General features: G+C 45.2%; 1 protein-coding gene across 2 annotated transcripts in view; it reads left to right on the forward strand.

Annotated features, from left to right (window-relative positions):
* The window catches only part of CMTM8 (CKLF like MARVEL transmembrane domain containing 8), a 106,415-nt gene that overhangs the window by 79,938 nt on the left and 10,583 nt on the right, over positions 1–15,894 (forward strand). For both annotated transcript variants that reach the window (XM_047739043.1, XM_047739050.1), the window contains exon 2: positions 11,641–11,814. In XM_047739043.1, coding sequence (XP_047594999.1) covers positions 11,641–11,814 — 174 coding nt within the window. The remainder of the gene's footprint in view (positions 1–11,640; positions 11,815–15,894) is intronic.

A 15,894-nucleotide genomic window follows, 5' to 3' on the forward strand; every position in this document is an offset into this window, starting at 1 on the left:
CTGGGGTTGTGAGGAGTGACTGATTATATATACTTGCAAGTTGGGAGGGGGTCCAGGAGAGCGTAAGTCTCTAAGGAATTTGGAAGCAAGATTTCTAGGACCAGGACCTCGCTGTTGTTAGGAAAAGGTCCTTTACTTCTGCCTAGTAAAACCTGAGTTATGAGACCTTTCAGATGTGTATCAGTGGGTCACATGCTTGGGGCGTGATTGCCAACAGGTATCTTGGAGGGGGAGGCGGAGATGAAGTTTCCCAAAGGAATTTTTATATGTTAAAGAAGACTTAGAGGATCCCGGAAGTCAGGCTAATGTTAAGCTAAGATTGCCTTTTGCCCTTAGCAAAGATCAACATCGAGGCAGTTGAGCTCCTAAAGGGAGGTCACTCCACCTGTCTCAGGACTTGTCAACGGATTGTAAAGTGTAAGGAGATTTCATTTTCTTTCTTTGGCCTTGTTCTCCATGTCAGTTGGTAACCTGCCCAAGGGGAGGGTGTGGAAGTCAGGCAGGCTGTATCCAGAGCCCACGATTCCCTTACTGAGGTACTCTGACTCTCAGTCTGAATTACCACGAGTGGCAGAGTCACTCCAACAATGGGGAAGGAGAAGGAAGAAGTGGGAGAATAAAGAAATCAAGACCTTACAGTACAATTAATTTAAAGCATCACTGGACTGGAAGTCCCAAGTGAATGCTGGTTCTACTTTGACCGCTGCCTAGCTCTGTGATCATAAGCTCATTGCTTCTGAGCGTCTCCTACGCTTCTCTTCCAGGGCAAGCGTTCTTTGGCCCTCAGACTGAGAATGAGCCTTGACTTTGAGAAAGGGTGCTGTCTGGAGGAGACTGCTATCCAAGTGCTGGGCCCCGGGTCAGCCGGCTCAGGAGCTGGACCTCCCGCTGATATTCCTGCATTCGGACAGACGCTCTGGGAGACTCACAGTGCCAGGCCAGCTGGGGTAGCTGTCTTCGTGTTCACATGCCCTCTACCCCACACATTTTGCCTGGCTAACTCCCATTCACTGATCAGTGTCAGATCTCCTCTGACCATGCAGGCTTGGCTGAGTCCTTAGGCTTTGACATTGCCGTATCAGCCCCCTTCGTTATATAGGACTCACACAGTTTGTAGTTAAATACTCACTGAGGCTCCTACTCCGGGGGCAGCGGGTGGATGGACAATAGCAGATTTCCAGTGCCACTCCATTGCAAGGAATTAAAATGGTAAATGATTGAAAGCACAGCAAGGTGTAGCACAGGTGTGCTGAGCTCACGCCTGGAGCAAGGCAGCCCCCCTGGGGCAGAGCCAGCCCGGAACAACCAGTACCTTGCTCCTAGGGTAGCTTCGTTAATCATCAGAAGTCACCTATCTACCTTCAAGGCTGAATACAGATGCAGTGATGGTGCTTGTACCAGTCAAGACTGAATGCAGAAATAAATCCTGCCACCTGTGCCCTATGTAGTCCTGCCCTACTAGAGGTGCTAGAGAAACCCAGCTCATCAGAGATGCTCGGTGGACATTTGAATAAATGGAAGCCTTTAGCGTCACCATCCGGTAATTCCTCTGAGTGGCAGAATGGCTGTCCCAAAGTTCACAGGCTTCATAGATTTGACTTCACAGGAGAAGCCTCACAAACTTTATTTTGCCTTTCGGTGTGATTTTTTTAAAGATTTTATTTATTTATTTGACAGAGATCACAAGTAGGCAGAGAGGCAGGCAGAGAGAGAGGGGAGGAAGCAGGCTCCCTGCCAAGCAGAGAGCCCGATGTGGGACTCGATCCCAGGACCCTAAGATCATGACCTGAGCCGAAGGCAGAGGCTTAACCCACTGAGCCACCCAGGTGCCCCTCAGTGTGATTTTTTAAAGTCTAAGGCATCTGTTTTCTTGGGTTCATAGGATATTCCAATAAAGATAATGTGTGGGCATGTACAAACGAAGGGGCTGTTGGAATCAACTCACTGAGAGCCTCAAGAGGTTATCATTGATGATTTCAATGAAAATAAATCACAGGTGTCTGATACCATTTAGAGTCGAGATGGGTAAGCTCCTGCCAAAGCACAAGGCAGTAATCGAAATAGTGCTCTTAACGACCTGGGTCATTGAAAGGTTTAGCTGTGTTAGGAATACTCCACTTAATTGTAAAAGGGAGATACAAAAAATCCATTCAACTGAGTGCATTGCCCTCTTGTTCATGGGGGAGGTTGGAGAAGAAACCTTAGTTTGCTAAAAAAATGAAACTCTTCAGCTTGACCAAGGGTATATACATCCACTGTCAAAAACAGACCTCGTACAAATGTAAACATCAAATGAACAACAAAGTAGAATAAAAAGGATGGTCACTATCATGTGGTAGAAGATGGTTCTGGAGATTCCAATTAATGCAACACAAGAAAAACAAGTAATGGAAATATTGAAGAACATCAAAACTGGTTATTGTAGATGGCTTAGCCAGAAAATTCTAGGGAATCAATTGAGATCAGAAGGGCTTGTAACAAACGTTCTCACCCTCATACCTCCTTACTTCAGGGTCTCCCTTCCCAGAGGCTGCCACTTAGGACACCTCTGCCTTTACTCATATCCATAGCTGCAAATAATGTGGGCAGTGCCGTAACTATGTGTTACCATCTGCCTTAGCTTGGGCCACCATAATAATAGACCATAGACTGGGTAGCTTCCAGTATCCAGAATTCCATGATCAAGGTGCTGGTGGGGTTGATGTCTGGTGGGACCTTTCTCCTTGGGTTGCAAGACAGCTGCCTTCGTCCTGAGTCCTTACATGACTTTTCTTCAGTGCATAGCAGGGGCAGGTGGGGTTGGGGGTGCTTTCTGGTACCTTTTCTTATAAGCACTGATCCCATCATGAGGACCCTGCCCTCATGACCTCAACTAGACCTAAGTACCTCTTAATGGCCCCCATCTCCAAATACTATCACATTGGGGGTCAGGGCTTCAACATAGGAATTTTGGCAGGGGGACACAAGTCAGTCCAGTGCACTACCCCCATTGTTTCCCTTCTCCCTATTATAATTCATTTAACTCAATGTTTAATGTTTACTATTATCTCTATGCAAATATTATTTAGGATGGAGTATGTAGTGAACATCTAACTACAAACAACTTTTGTAGTTTCTTTTGTTCTGTACCGAAGTTAATAGTAGTACTGTTGTCTCTATTGCTGTTTCTATTTGCTTAGGGGGTTTTAGTAGCTAATTTGCCCAAATTTTTCCTATAATAGCCTCTCAGGAAGGTTTCCCCCAAGGGCAGTCACATCAGATCATCACAATTTAATTTTTATCCTGGATGAATTTCTCCTGGGGACCTTCCTTCACTTTGGAATTCCCTCTGCCTTTGGGTTGGGCTGAATTTTTTGTTTCCTGGCATCACTTCACTTCCTGTTTCTTATTTTCCTCCCTCATATTCAGGGAGCTGGTTTCCTAGCTGCCTTGCCAGTTTAAAAAGAAAGTAAAACGACATAAAGCAGGAGGTGATCACATCTGTAATGCCTGTCTTCTGAGTCACCGTCCCAGCTTGGCCCGGGGCGCCTGTCCTGCTTGATTTCCGCTCCTCTTGGGGATTGCCCTTACCTCACTCCTGTGTTAACTCTAAGTCTACAGGTCAGTCTACACATGTTTCCTTTTTTAGAGTTTGTGCCCTCATTTTGGTGAGTCATAGCCAACACTGCATGTCTGGGGAGAAAAAATGTATTCTCCTCTTGTTCTTCATTGATAATTTTTCTGGGTAGTTTCTGGGTTAGGAGTCATTTTCCGATTTGAAAGCATTTGCCTGTGTCTTCTCATATCCTAATATCCTATTGCTTTTAGTAAAGTTCAAAAGCTATTCTTAAAAAAAAAAAAAAGCTGTTCTTTTTTCTGACGCTATTCAGGTCTATAGGTGACCTGTTTGTTCTTTGGTCGTTTAAAAAGTCCTTTCTTTGTACCTGATATCCTGAAATTTCATGATGTACCTTTTCCATTTGTGTCTATTTTCATCCTTTGTGCTGGCTTCTCAGGGGAGCTCTTTTATGTAGAAATTCATGTCCTTTAATTTTGAGGTTTCTTGAGTTATCTTGTGGTTGACTTCTTTCCCTCCTTTTTCTCCAGTCTTTATTCCTGGAATGTATCATTCGGATACTTGACCTCCTGAACCTGTCCTCTAATTGTCCTCTTTTCCTGTTTGTTTGTTTGTTTGTTTTTTTCGTCTTTTTTGCCATCTTTTCTAGAAGATTTTCTCAATTTTATGTCACACTTCCATGGCGTTTTTAATTTCTGCTAGCCTATTTGTAATTTCAAAAGCGAATTTTCTTCCCGCAGGACTGTTTGTGTCCTTCCTATAACCTGTTTCTGGTTCACTACTGTAATATCTTTTCTCCCTGAGGATACCGATTTTTTTTTTTCTCTCCCTCTTCAAAGTTACTTTCTTCCAGTTTGTGTTTTGGTCTCAGCTCTCTGCCCCATTAAACGGCTTTTTTGTCATCATAGATCTGGTAACCTTGGTTGTCTGCCTGCAAAGCTGTTCGGATGCTCTAAGCACATAGATGGGGCTTATCAGCTTTGAACTCCGTTGTGGACTGGCCGGGCCAAGCTGTGTGTTGGTGAATCCCCAAGGTCTTTTCTCTTGTGTGAGTGAAGGCTTCACTGCCAGTGCCCTAAGAACCCAATGGAGGGGAAATGTTAGGGATTGGAAGGATGGGGAAGTCTTCACACTGAAGAGTCATTTCAGTTCTTCCTTCCCCTCCCCTTCTTATCTCTGTGCCCAGTTTTGGTCTCGACCTCATGACCCCAAGATCAATAGTCACACATTCCACTGACCAAGCCAGCCAGGTGCCCCCCCGACCTTTTAAAAATATTTTATTTATTTATTTAACAGAGAGAGACAGATCACAAGTAGGCAAGAGGCAGGCAGAGGGGTGGGGGGGAAGCAGGCTCCCCTCTGAGCTGAGAACCCTATGCAGGGCTCGATCCCAGGACCCTGAGATCATGACCTGAGCTGGAGGCAGAGATTTAACCCACTGAGCCACCCAGGTGCCCCCCGCTTTAAAGCGATCTAGGACACAGCTACTTTCAAACAGCTTTCTGCAAATCCTTTTGACTTTAGCCATCCCCCCTTCTCTCTCAGTCCCTGTTCCAGTCCCAGAGGTGCCTGAGTCTTTTCAGACCTTGCAGCAACCATGGTTTGGTTCTTGCCTTTCCCCATCAACCAGCTTCGTTAGACCCCAGCTTTCTCATAGTGGCCAAGTCCGTTATCCCTCATCCATGTGTTCCAAGCTGCTAAAACTGTCTTGCTTTTGTCTCCTTTCCTAATCATCCCATTCTCGTGATAATTTTAGAAGGGTTTGGGGAAGGAGCAAAATTAGACTCGTGTGTTCAATTTGACATCTTTATCCAGAAGCCTAAAATACATGCTGAAGCTACCGTGGCTGGCACTGGTACTGCCGTCTCACAGATGGGTGGAAGAGAATAAAGATTCCAGAAGCTAACCCAATATATGAAGAGTCACCAATACGTGGTAACAGATCAGTCGACTAGCTGCTAGAAAAAATAAAATTGGCCTTTCCTTGCCCCATATATAGAACACAATTCTAGTTGGATTAAAGACCTAAGCCTGTATACAAGCTGTAAGAAAATATAGGAGAATATTTGCATAATCCTGGGTTGAGGAAGACCTTCCTAAGGTGGGAATAGAAGAAGGCTTAAAGGGGGACCCATTAACTACGTAAAATGTTAACACTTCTGTAAGACAAAAGACTGTTACAAAACCGTTAAAAAACAAACTTGGGTAGGGAAAATATTGCCACATGTGGCGTTACCATGCCTCTTCTCTAAAGACCTTTACAAATCAGGAAGAAAGTGATTTTTTAAAAACATATCAATAAAAAGGAAGGAACTCGAGATGGCTAATAAGCATTTGAAAAAGTGCTATCACATCTCACCACTAATCAGGAAAACATAAGCTAAAACAAAAAGAGTGCTGTACACCAGCGATTTTTTTTTTAAATTTTTATTAACATATATTATTAGCCCCAGGGGTACAGGTCTGTGAATCACCAGGTTTACACATTTCACAGCAATCACCATAGCACATGCCCTCCCCAATGTCTGTAATCCCACCACCCTCTCCCTAACCCCCACCCCCAGCAACCCTGTACACCAGCAATTCTTTTTTTTTTAAATTAAAGATTTTATTTATTTATTTGGTAGACAGAGATCACAAGTAGGCAGAGAGGCAGGCAGAGAGAGAGAGGAAGGGAAGCAGGCTCCCCGCTGAGCAGAGAGCCCAACGAGGGGCTCGATCCCAAGACCCTGGGACCACGACCCAAGCCAAAGGCAGAGGCTTAACCCACTGAGCCACCCAGGCACCCCATACACCAGCAATTCTTAATATGTGAACTCTGGACCAGCAGCATTGGCACCACCTGGGACTTGCTGACCTACCGAAAAAAGTCAGAGACTGGGACCCAGCCCTCTGTGGTTTCACAAGCCGGGCCAGTGATTCCACGTAACCAGGAGAATGAACCAGTGACATTCAGTGTCATGCTTGAATCGCACCATGCTCAGTGAAAGAAACCAAACCACAAGAATACCTACTGTAGGATTCCATGTATAGGAAATTCAAAAACATGAACCACTCAAGTGTTAGGAATCAGGACGATTGTTACCCTTAGAGGAGGGCAGGAGTAACTAGAAATGAGAATGAAGCTTCCAGGCACTGGTCACGTTCTGTTTCTTGGGGTGGATGCTGGTTCTACAGGTTTGTGCAGTTTGTGAAAATTCGTTGAGTTGTTCATTGTGGATTTGTATATTTTTCTCTATGCTGCAATTCAGTGAAGCAGGGCAAGGTTAAACATGAGATCTTTCTCTTTTTTTTTTCAAGATTTTATTTTTAAGTCCTCTCTATGCCTCATTCGGGGCTTGAACTCATGACCGCGAGATCAAGAGTCGCATGCTGTACCAACTGAGCCAGCCAGATGCCTCAATGATCTCTTTTTTTTTAATTGGGTTTTAAATTATTTAAAACATGGGAACCCGGGGTTGAAGGGAAAAGCATGCTTTAGTATAAGTATAGTTAACACAAGGCTTTGATGAGTATTTGGCAGTATCTCTAATACTTAAAATAGCCTAGAAATTCTGCCTCTCGGAATCCTTCCTGGAATTCAGGTATATAAGAATGTTCCCTGGGCATTTTTATACAAGCGTAAAGGAGACAACTTCAATTTCTCTCAATTGGTAACTAGTTACATGAATTATAGAAAACTGGGCAACTGTCAAAATTGGTGTAGATCGGTATGTAGTAGCGTGAAAGGAGGTCCCCCATGATATTATTCACGGAGAGAAGCCAGTCACAAGCCCCGTGTACAGCCTGATCCATATTTTCAAGGGAGAAAGAAAAGGATGTTAAGGTGGTAGTTACAGATGCAAGGAAAAGAAGTTAAGAAAGGTAGATTTAAATTTTTTGTATTGGTTTCTCTTGAGAATTTGTAAGTGGTTGAGGGGTCGTTGCTTGTTTGTACATTTTTATATACTTTCTATATTTTTTTTATTTTTACCTGCATTGATCACTTTGGGAATTCTTTTTTTTTTTTTTTTTAATCCTAGCTTACCATTCAAAAAAGTCTTAGCCTAAAAAAAAATGCTCATCAGTGAAAAAAACAAACAGTATTTTTGTAGTCTAAGCAAATAAAGATTTAGCGTTTGTCTTAAGCAAATAAAGATCTAGAGATCTAGAGTTTGTCTTAAACACACACATGCACAGCCAGCAGGAGATGACTAACATTTTTGTAGAGTGATTTTCGTCAGTATTGGTTATCGTGGTAGACGAAAGGCTTGCTTCTTGTCTCTGTTACCTAGGAAATTCACTTGGGTAGAATTCTTTTCTTGACGGGGGCATTCTTTTAACTGTGTTTGTGGGTGAGGTCATGGGTCAGATATTCCTGCTCTTAGATGACTCAGTTAACGATATTGTCCCCGTGTGTAAAAGATGAGCACTGCTAGCCCGTTAAACAAAGCATCTCTGGACAGTGGGCCTGCTTGCTTTAATAATGAAAAACGTCTTTGCAATCAGAGCCAAGAGCTGTTAGCGGAGCCGGTCGACCTGGACACAGGCTCATGCTGGAGACTTTTAAACCCTTGCACTCCCCTGGGGGGACAGCCTGACCCTGTTTGCTGTGTTTCTTCACACAGTGATGTTTCCTCTGTGCATCATCAACAAAAGGCTGTTCTTTTGTTAGAGGAGGGCAGGAGTAACTAGAAATGAGAATGAAGCTTCCAGGCACTGGAAGTTTGAATCAGGAATCCCGTGATGTTATTTCAGACCCCACCATGCTGGATTACATCTATTACCGGTCTCACTGATCCGATGAGGATCACATCTCTGTGTGTAGATTACCTGTCAGTTATGATGAATTCAGGCCCAAAACCCCGTCATTCTGAGGCTTAGCACTTTCTGGAATTCTCTCTCATTTTGCACATATTCACTTTTGATCAATTCTGCTGCCACGAATGGAAGTGTAAAAACACGTCTCCATTAAGCATTGCTTTGGAATCATATATAGTATCAAATGGATAAAAGGAACAGCAGCTTTCACCTCTAAAGGGAAAGCAGCAACACTGAGAGTCTGTCTTGAACTCCCCAGCACAGCATCCAAACTGTAGCAGAAAGGTGGTCTCCTTGCGGTGAGCAGTGGGCAGTGTCCCTCGGAAACCTGTCTGTGGGCTTCATGACCTCACAGTAAGCTTCCTTCTGAAAAGTGGGGCCTGCACTCTTGCTCCTGCAGCGTCCACTTGTCATCCTTATCTGGAGGTCCTGCCCACCTCAGGCTGGGTCGGTTGCAAACGGAGCTCTGGAGCTGTGGTGTAGATCAGCCCCTTCACCTGTTCTTGTTTCATTGTTCAGGTGAGGAAGTGACGGCCCTCTTATACACCGTACATCTTTCCAGAGACTCTGCATATCTTTCCACTCTGTCCTAATCTACTAAATTTGTTCAGGTCCTGTCCTGGCCACTTCGGAAGTGTGTCTGGAATTCCCTCACTTCCCAATAGTCACTGCCACCATCTTGGTCTTGAATACATCATCTTCTCCCACTGGGACTATTGTGACAGTCTGTGAGCTTGTCTCCTCACACATACCCCCTTCCCTTCCACGTGCCTATCCTCCCCAAGCAGCCAGAGTAGTACTGTAGCCAACTAATATGCGTTCGCTCCCTGGTGAGACATGGATGGAAACCCCACCAGGTGGAGGTCTCGTGCAGCAAATAAGGAGATCACGGGGAATCACTTCCAACGCCATGACTCCCCAGGCAAGGGTGAAGGGGTTCCTTTTATTTAGGGTGAGGATGAATATTTAGATCTGTCGCTGCACGTAGAGGGGAGCGTAAGGCTGCGTGTGTGCCCTAAGGAAACCTGCCTGTACATATGTTGTGTGTTATGTAAATGATGCTGGGCTCCTCTGTGGAGCTTGTGGGGAGATTTTTTTTTTTTTTTAAAGATTTTTTAATTCTTGTGAGAGAGAGCACACGAGTGAGCATGAGCAGGGGAGAGGGGCAGAGGGAGAAGCAGACTCCCCACTGAGCACAGAGCCCAATGCGGGGCTTGATCCCAGGACCCTGAGATCACAACCTGAGCCAAAGGCAGACGCTTAACTGACTGAGCCACCCAGGTGCCTGGAGATTTAGTATTATAATGAGATAAAGGTATCTGTCAGTCATTCCCTGGGTCACTCCGTGGGCTCTCTGCAGAGGCATGAGTGGGGTTTAAGTTCAAACTGATCTGGGGGTTCTGGGCCACCAGAACTCTGGGTCCAAGCATTCGCTGTTGCTTGAGGGGTAGTCTCAGTTTTCATCACAGGATGTTGTACCCGTTCGGTCTTTTTCCTCAGTTAAGAGATAAGCTAGAAAGCAGAGCTGAAGGAAAAATGTGGGACAGAGGTCAGTGGCTACAAGCAGGTGAGCAGTAAAGGTCAGGTGTTGGGGTCTAGCTGGTGACAGTATTAAAACTTTACCCTGGTCCTATCACTGTCTTGTTCCAACCTGTCACCACCCTTAGGAGAAGGTACAAAATCCCTAGGCCACCTGGGCCCATACAATCTCACCCTCTCCGACCTCTCAAACATTTTGCACCAGTGTCCTAACTTAGTATACTTTCTTATAGGTTCTAGAAGACAGCAAAGCCCTGCCCCCCAGACCTTTGCCCTTGCTGTCTTCTTGCTTGTCCGTCTCGCTAGCTTTTCCTGGGTCTTCAGGATATTCTGCAGTATGGCCTTCCCTTACACTCCCCATGCCTGCATCTCTCTATTATACACCCATACCAAACCCTTCATGTTCCTTTATAGCATTTTTCACAATTACAATTATTCAAATATTTCCCCCCACTAGACTTTTAAGAACCACAGGGTTGGTTCAATGTGTGTCCCACCCATCCTTGGGGCCTGACAGCAGGAAGCTTTGGCAGAGTTTAGTGCTCTCAAAGGTTAAACAAATAAGTGAAAACAATCTTCCTAGATTTGTGATTAAAATTCCTGTAGTATTTTGTTCCATATGCCGCAAAGAAAGCTAAAAGAGAAATGAAATAATTTGTCCTGAGCCTTAACAGCTAGAGCCAGCTCTGGACTCCTGGGGATATGGTTGGGATACTAACTTTTTCATGACCTAGGAATAAAGTCCTGGTCCCTGGAATGTGCTGGAATGTGAGATGCATCCTTTGTGCTGGCCTTCCTTTGTTCAGAACTAAAGATGCCCACAGTTCAGATCGGTTTCCTTTCCCTTGATGAAATCTTCCTTTAGTCAATTGGAGATTGATTTGGCTTTGGGCTTGGTCTTACTCATCGGCCATGAAGATTTGGATGGCTCTTCCTGGAATAAATGCACAGCTTATGTTAAAATGCTCAATGCCAGCATCTGCACTGGGCCCTCGGGTGTTCTCCTTTCTGAAAATTCTCTCAAGCCATGCATTATTTGCCATCTGCTGGGGGACGGGGCAGAGGGGGCAGAGGGGGCAGCGGGGGCAGCGGTGGCAGGTGGGGAATCCTCAGAAGTTCTTCCCTTGAGAGAAGATCAGTTCCGTGGACCACCTCAAGTGGACCTGCAGTCTTGTTTCTTGACAAGCATCAGCCTGTGAGCAGGTGTGTGTATCTTCTCCCCTCCTAGAGCTTCAGAACTCCTTATTAGTGCCAACATTTAAAAATCAAGATGATTCTGTATAGACTTGACTTTCTGTGTTTTCTTGAGGGGAAAATAAAGATGATGATCTAGCAAAACTGACCCACAACAGGGGAGCCTGCCTGGTCCAGTCAGTGGAAAATGTAACTCTTGATCTTGGGGTCATGAGTTCAAGTCCCACCTTGGGGGCTAGAGTTTACTTAATAAAAGATTGGCCCAGTACAGTTGGCTGGAGCTGAGTAGAGACCACCCCTTACAACAGACACAGTTTTTCTTGTTTTCTGGTCTCTGTTCAGCCAACCACGTTCATCTTTTGTACCTCCCTGGCATTTGTGGGCACATGAGTCTGCAACCCCTGTTTTGTATTCGTAAGTGATGTGTGTGTGTGAATATGAACAAAAGCTGTAAATGGCACCCTAACATTTTTTTTTCTCTCTCCCTGCTTCCTTCTTTACCTTCCTCTTGTGTCTTCCTTTTCTTTCGAACTGCCTCTGCCATTTTACAGGTTCTGGGACTGCTGGTGTGGACGCTGATTGCTGGAACCGAGTACTTCCGGGTCCCTGCGTTTGGCTGGGTCATGTTCGTAGCTGTATTTTACTGGGTCCTCACCGTCTTCTTCCTCATCATCTACATTACAATGACCTACACCAGGATTCCCCAGGTGCCCTGGACAACGGTGGTAAGGAAGCCAGGGGTCGTCGTCTTGTCCACTGCCCGCTAGGTAGGGTGGAACTTAGTCCTTCCTAGTTCCTAGTGTTGGAATTCAGGGTTGTTGCTCTGCCAGCAAAGCAGAGGACAAAGCCAGGGAGAACCCAGTGCAGCAGGTGTTTTATACCTGGGTATGAAACTGGCCATGCTGGAACATCCAGGAATTTCTTTCAGTCAAAATAGCAAACCAGTTCTCAGAAGACTGAATGAAGAGAAGTTCACTTCTTCATTCATTCCCCATAAACACCATCACCTAGAAACAGGCACGTCAGGGCATCAGCCTCAGCAGACCTCACTTCCTTCAAACCCCTCCTGGGGCCGTGACCTTAGCCTTTTGCACACAGAGCTCTTTGATGCTGGGAAGCGCAGTGTGTGCAGAATTAGAACGAAAAATGAAACTGCTGTTCAAATAAATGGGTGTCTTCATATTTGGAAGCAAGTGCAGTCAAGGGTGATTGGATGCTTGTGTTGGCTTCAGACACCATACTGGGTGTGTGATAAACTAAGAGGAACACATGGTGTGGGATGAAATAGATAAGAAAATGCACCTGTCTTAGTTGGCTCCAGCACCATAACAAAGCACTACAGACTGGGTAGCTTAAGTGACAGAAACTGATTTCTCACTCTTCTAGAGGATGGAATCAGGTTTCAGTAGAGCTGGTCTCTGGTGAGAGCTCCCTTTCTGAGTTGCAGGTGTCTGCTATCTTTCCGGGGCCTCACATGGAAGAGAAAGAGAGTGTGAGCTCTCCTTCATCTCTTCCCACCCTCCAGATCTCATCGAACCCGAATTATCTCTCAGATGCAGCATCTCCAAATAGCACCATGTTGTCAATTAGAGCTTCTGTGTACCTGGGGGGACACAGACATTCAGTCCATAATATTCTGTCCCTGCCTCCCCAAAATCATGCCCTTCAAATGTGCAAAATACATTCATTCCATCTCAACCTCCCCAAAAGTCTTAACTCGTTCCAGCATCGACTGAAGTCTAAGATCCAAAGTTTGGCCTAAATGTCATCTAGATCAAGTATGATGAGATTGGAGGTACAGTTCATCCTCAGGCAGAATTCCTCTCTAGCCGCGAGCCTGTGAAACTAGACAAGTTTTGTACTTCCAGGATACAGTGGTGGGACAGGCATAGGATAGATGTTCCCATTCCAAAAGGAGAAATAGAGAAGAAGGAAGGGGAGGCGAGTCCCAGGCAAGCCCGGAACTTACAAGACAAATTCTATTGGATCTTAAGTCTCCAGAATAAGCCTCTTTGGTTTAGTGCTCTGCCGTTAGGCCTCCTGGGGTGGCATTGTCACCCCTATGCATCTTCTGGGTGACCCTGCCCCTGAGACACAGAACCCAGAGAGGCAGGCCAACCCTTTGAAACTGAGGAGTAACCAACTTTCCCCTGGGGCCTGATCATCTCTGCATCGCCTTTAGGTGATTCATTCTTTATTCTGGAAGACTGGCACATATTCACAGCCAAATGGCTCTATGGTTCTATCATTTAGATCTCAAGAAGTCAGCAGCACTCCTTTATTTTGTCCCATCTCCACCCTTTTCATTCAGATGGCAGCCCTTTCACAGGTATAATCCCTTACCTGTTTCTGGCTTCTGCTGACCCATGATTAGATCTGTGGTTTGGATCCATGATCTCTTTATCAAATGGTTGTTTGGCCACACCTGTACTGTTCTCTTTGGAGCAAGCTCTTTCTTTCTTTTAGTAGGTTTTTTAAAATTTATTAGAGAGAGAGTTGGGGGGAAGAATGGAGGGAGAGGAGGAGAGAGAGTCCTAAGCAGACTCCATGCTGAGTGTGCACAGCCCAACACGGGGCTTGATCCCAAGACCCCGAGATCACAACCTGAGCTGAAACCAAGAGTTGGATGCTCAACCAATTGTGCTACCCAGCATCCCAAGCTTTCTTATTTTTTTTGCAATATGGATAGGCTGAGAACTTTCCAAACATTCAAGTTCTACTTCTTTTTGCTTAACAGTTTCTTCTTTAACTCATCTATCTCCTTGTGCATTTTACTATAAACAGGAGGAACACTTTGCTTAAAAAATCTCCTCATTTAAATATCCAGTTTTTGGGACTCCTCGGTGGCTCAGTCATTTAAGCGTCTGCCTTCAGCTCTGGTCGTGATCCCAGGGTCCTGGGATCGAGTCCTGCATCCACTCCTTGCTCAGCAGGGAGCCTGCTTCTCCCTCTGTCTGCTGCTTCCCCTTCTTGTGCTCTCTCTCTCTTTGACAAATAGATAAATAAAGTCTTAATCAGCTTCAACATCCATAGTTCTAGTATGTTCTTCAAAATTCTGCAGCCTTTACTCATTATCTAGTTCCAAAGCCAATTTTATATTTTTAGATATTTGTTACAGCAACACCCCACTCCTGGTTCCAAAATCTCTCTACCCCACTCTCAATATAAATTCTGTATTAGAGTTCTCTAGAGAAGCATGGGCTTTAGGTTGTGTGTGTGTATAAAGAGATTTATTAGAAGGAGTTGGTTCACATGATTGTGGAAACTGATAAGTCCCAAGATCTGCTGTCCACAAGCTAGAGACCCAGGAACGCTGATGGTGTAGTTCCCGGCTGAGTCCAAAGGCCTGAGAACTAGGGAACCTGATGCTCTAAGTTCTAGTCCAAAAGCCACCAGGCTTGAGACTGAAGAAGACCTGATGTTTCAAATCAAGCCCAAAGGCAGGAAAAAAGACTGATGTCCCAGCTCAAGGCAGTCTGGTAGGAGCACTTCCCTCCTACTCAGCCTTCTTGCTCTGTTCAGTTCTTCAACTGATTTGATGAGGCCCACCCACATTAGAGAGGGCAGTCTGCTTTACTCACTCTGTAGATTCAAATGTTAGTCTCATCCAGAAACCCTCACAGATAGACCCAGAATAAGGTTTGACCAAATATCTGTGTACCTGTGGCCCAGTCAGGCTAACATATGAAATCAACCCATCATGGTACCCTGTAGAAAGTGTGACGGAAGTTACCATCTTAGCTGGGACAGCTGGGAACTCTTCCAGGAGGAGCCGGCATTTAGTGTCATCTTGAAGACTGACCATGCACATCCTAAGGGGAACTCACAGAGATAAAAGGTGAGGTCTCCCTTGCCTTGGAGCATTTGTAATCTTGTTGGGGAATTTGAAGTAGCTGTATGATTTAAGAAACAAAAGAACTGCATTTAGTGCCACACGTGTCTGTATGAAACAGATCTCTAGAGTGATAATCTCTTTTTGTTTGTTTTCAACCAATATATCAGAAAAATATCCAGTTCCCAATAACTGCTTGATAAACCAGATTTGAAGCATAGCATATTTGTGGGTTGTAGACAGAAATGAACTTGGCAGGCCTTTCCCACGGCGCCATCACTGCTCAAAATGTACCTGGCTTTGTTCCTCCTGGGAGCTGCCTTCAGAGCTAAGTTAACCCACAAGAAAGCAGGTCTCATTCGATTTCACAAAACACAATGACTGCCTCTTGACGGTTTTCCCAAATACAAAAGGGAGGATTCTCCACTACGATTCTCAGGAACGTGGTTTTGAAAGTAAAACCAGTCGATGTGCCTGGAGCCACCTGGGCGGCATACACAGCCTTACTGGATTTGGGGTCCTGCCTCCCTGGGTGGGCACTGGGAGGAAAGACTCATTTGGATGTGGGGAATCAGAAAAGGGGAGCCCCTCGAAGGAACAGTCACAGGTGAGAGCATACAGCCCAGGGTGGTGAGGGAATGTAAGGAATGCTGTCATGGAGAAAGAGGGGTCTTAAAAGGGTGTCTTGAGCAAAGTGCTTGTGAACTTGGAAGAAGAGAACTTGGAGACTGTCACAGGAGAGGAAGTGGGTAAATGCGGGAATGAGCGGTACCTTCCATTCCACTCCTGCTGAGTCTCAATTCCTAGGGATGTTATCTGGATCAGGGCTTGGCAAACTTCCGCTATACAGGACCAGACAATAAGTATTTTCTCTTCGGGGGGCTATACAATCTGTCATGACTACTCAGCTCTGCTTGCACCATGAGATCAGCTGTAGACAATTTGCAAATGAATGAACATGATAGTCTTTTTT

Source organism: Lutra lutra, chromosome 1 (genome assembly GCF_902655055.1).
Source record: "Lutra lutra chromosome 1, mLutLut1.2, whole genome shotgun sequence".
Taxonomy (NCBI): Eukaryota; Metazoa; Chordata; class Mammalia; order Carnivora; family Mustelidae; genus Lutra; species Lutra lutra.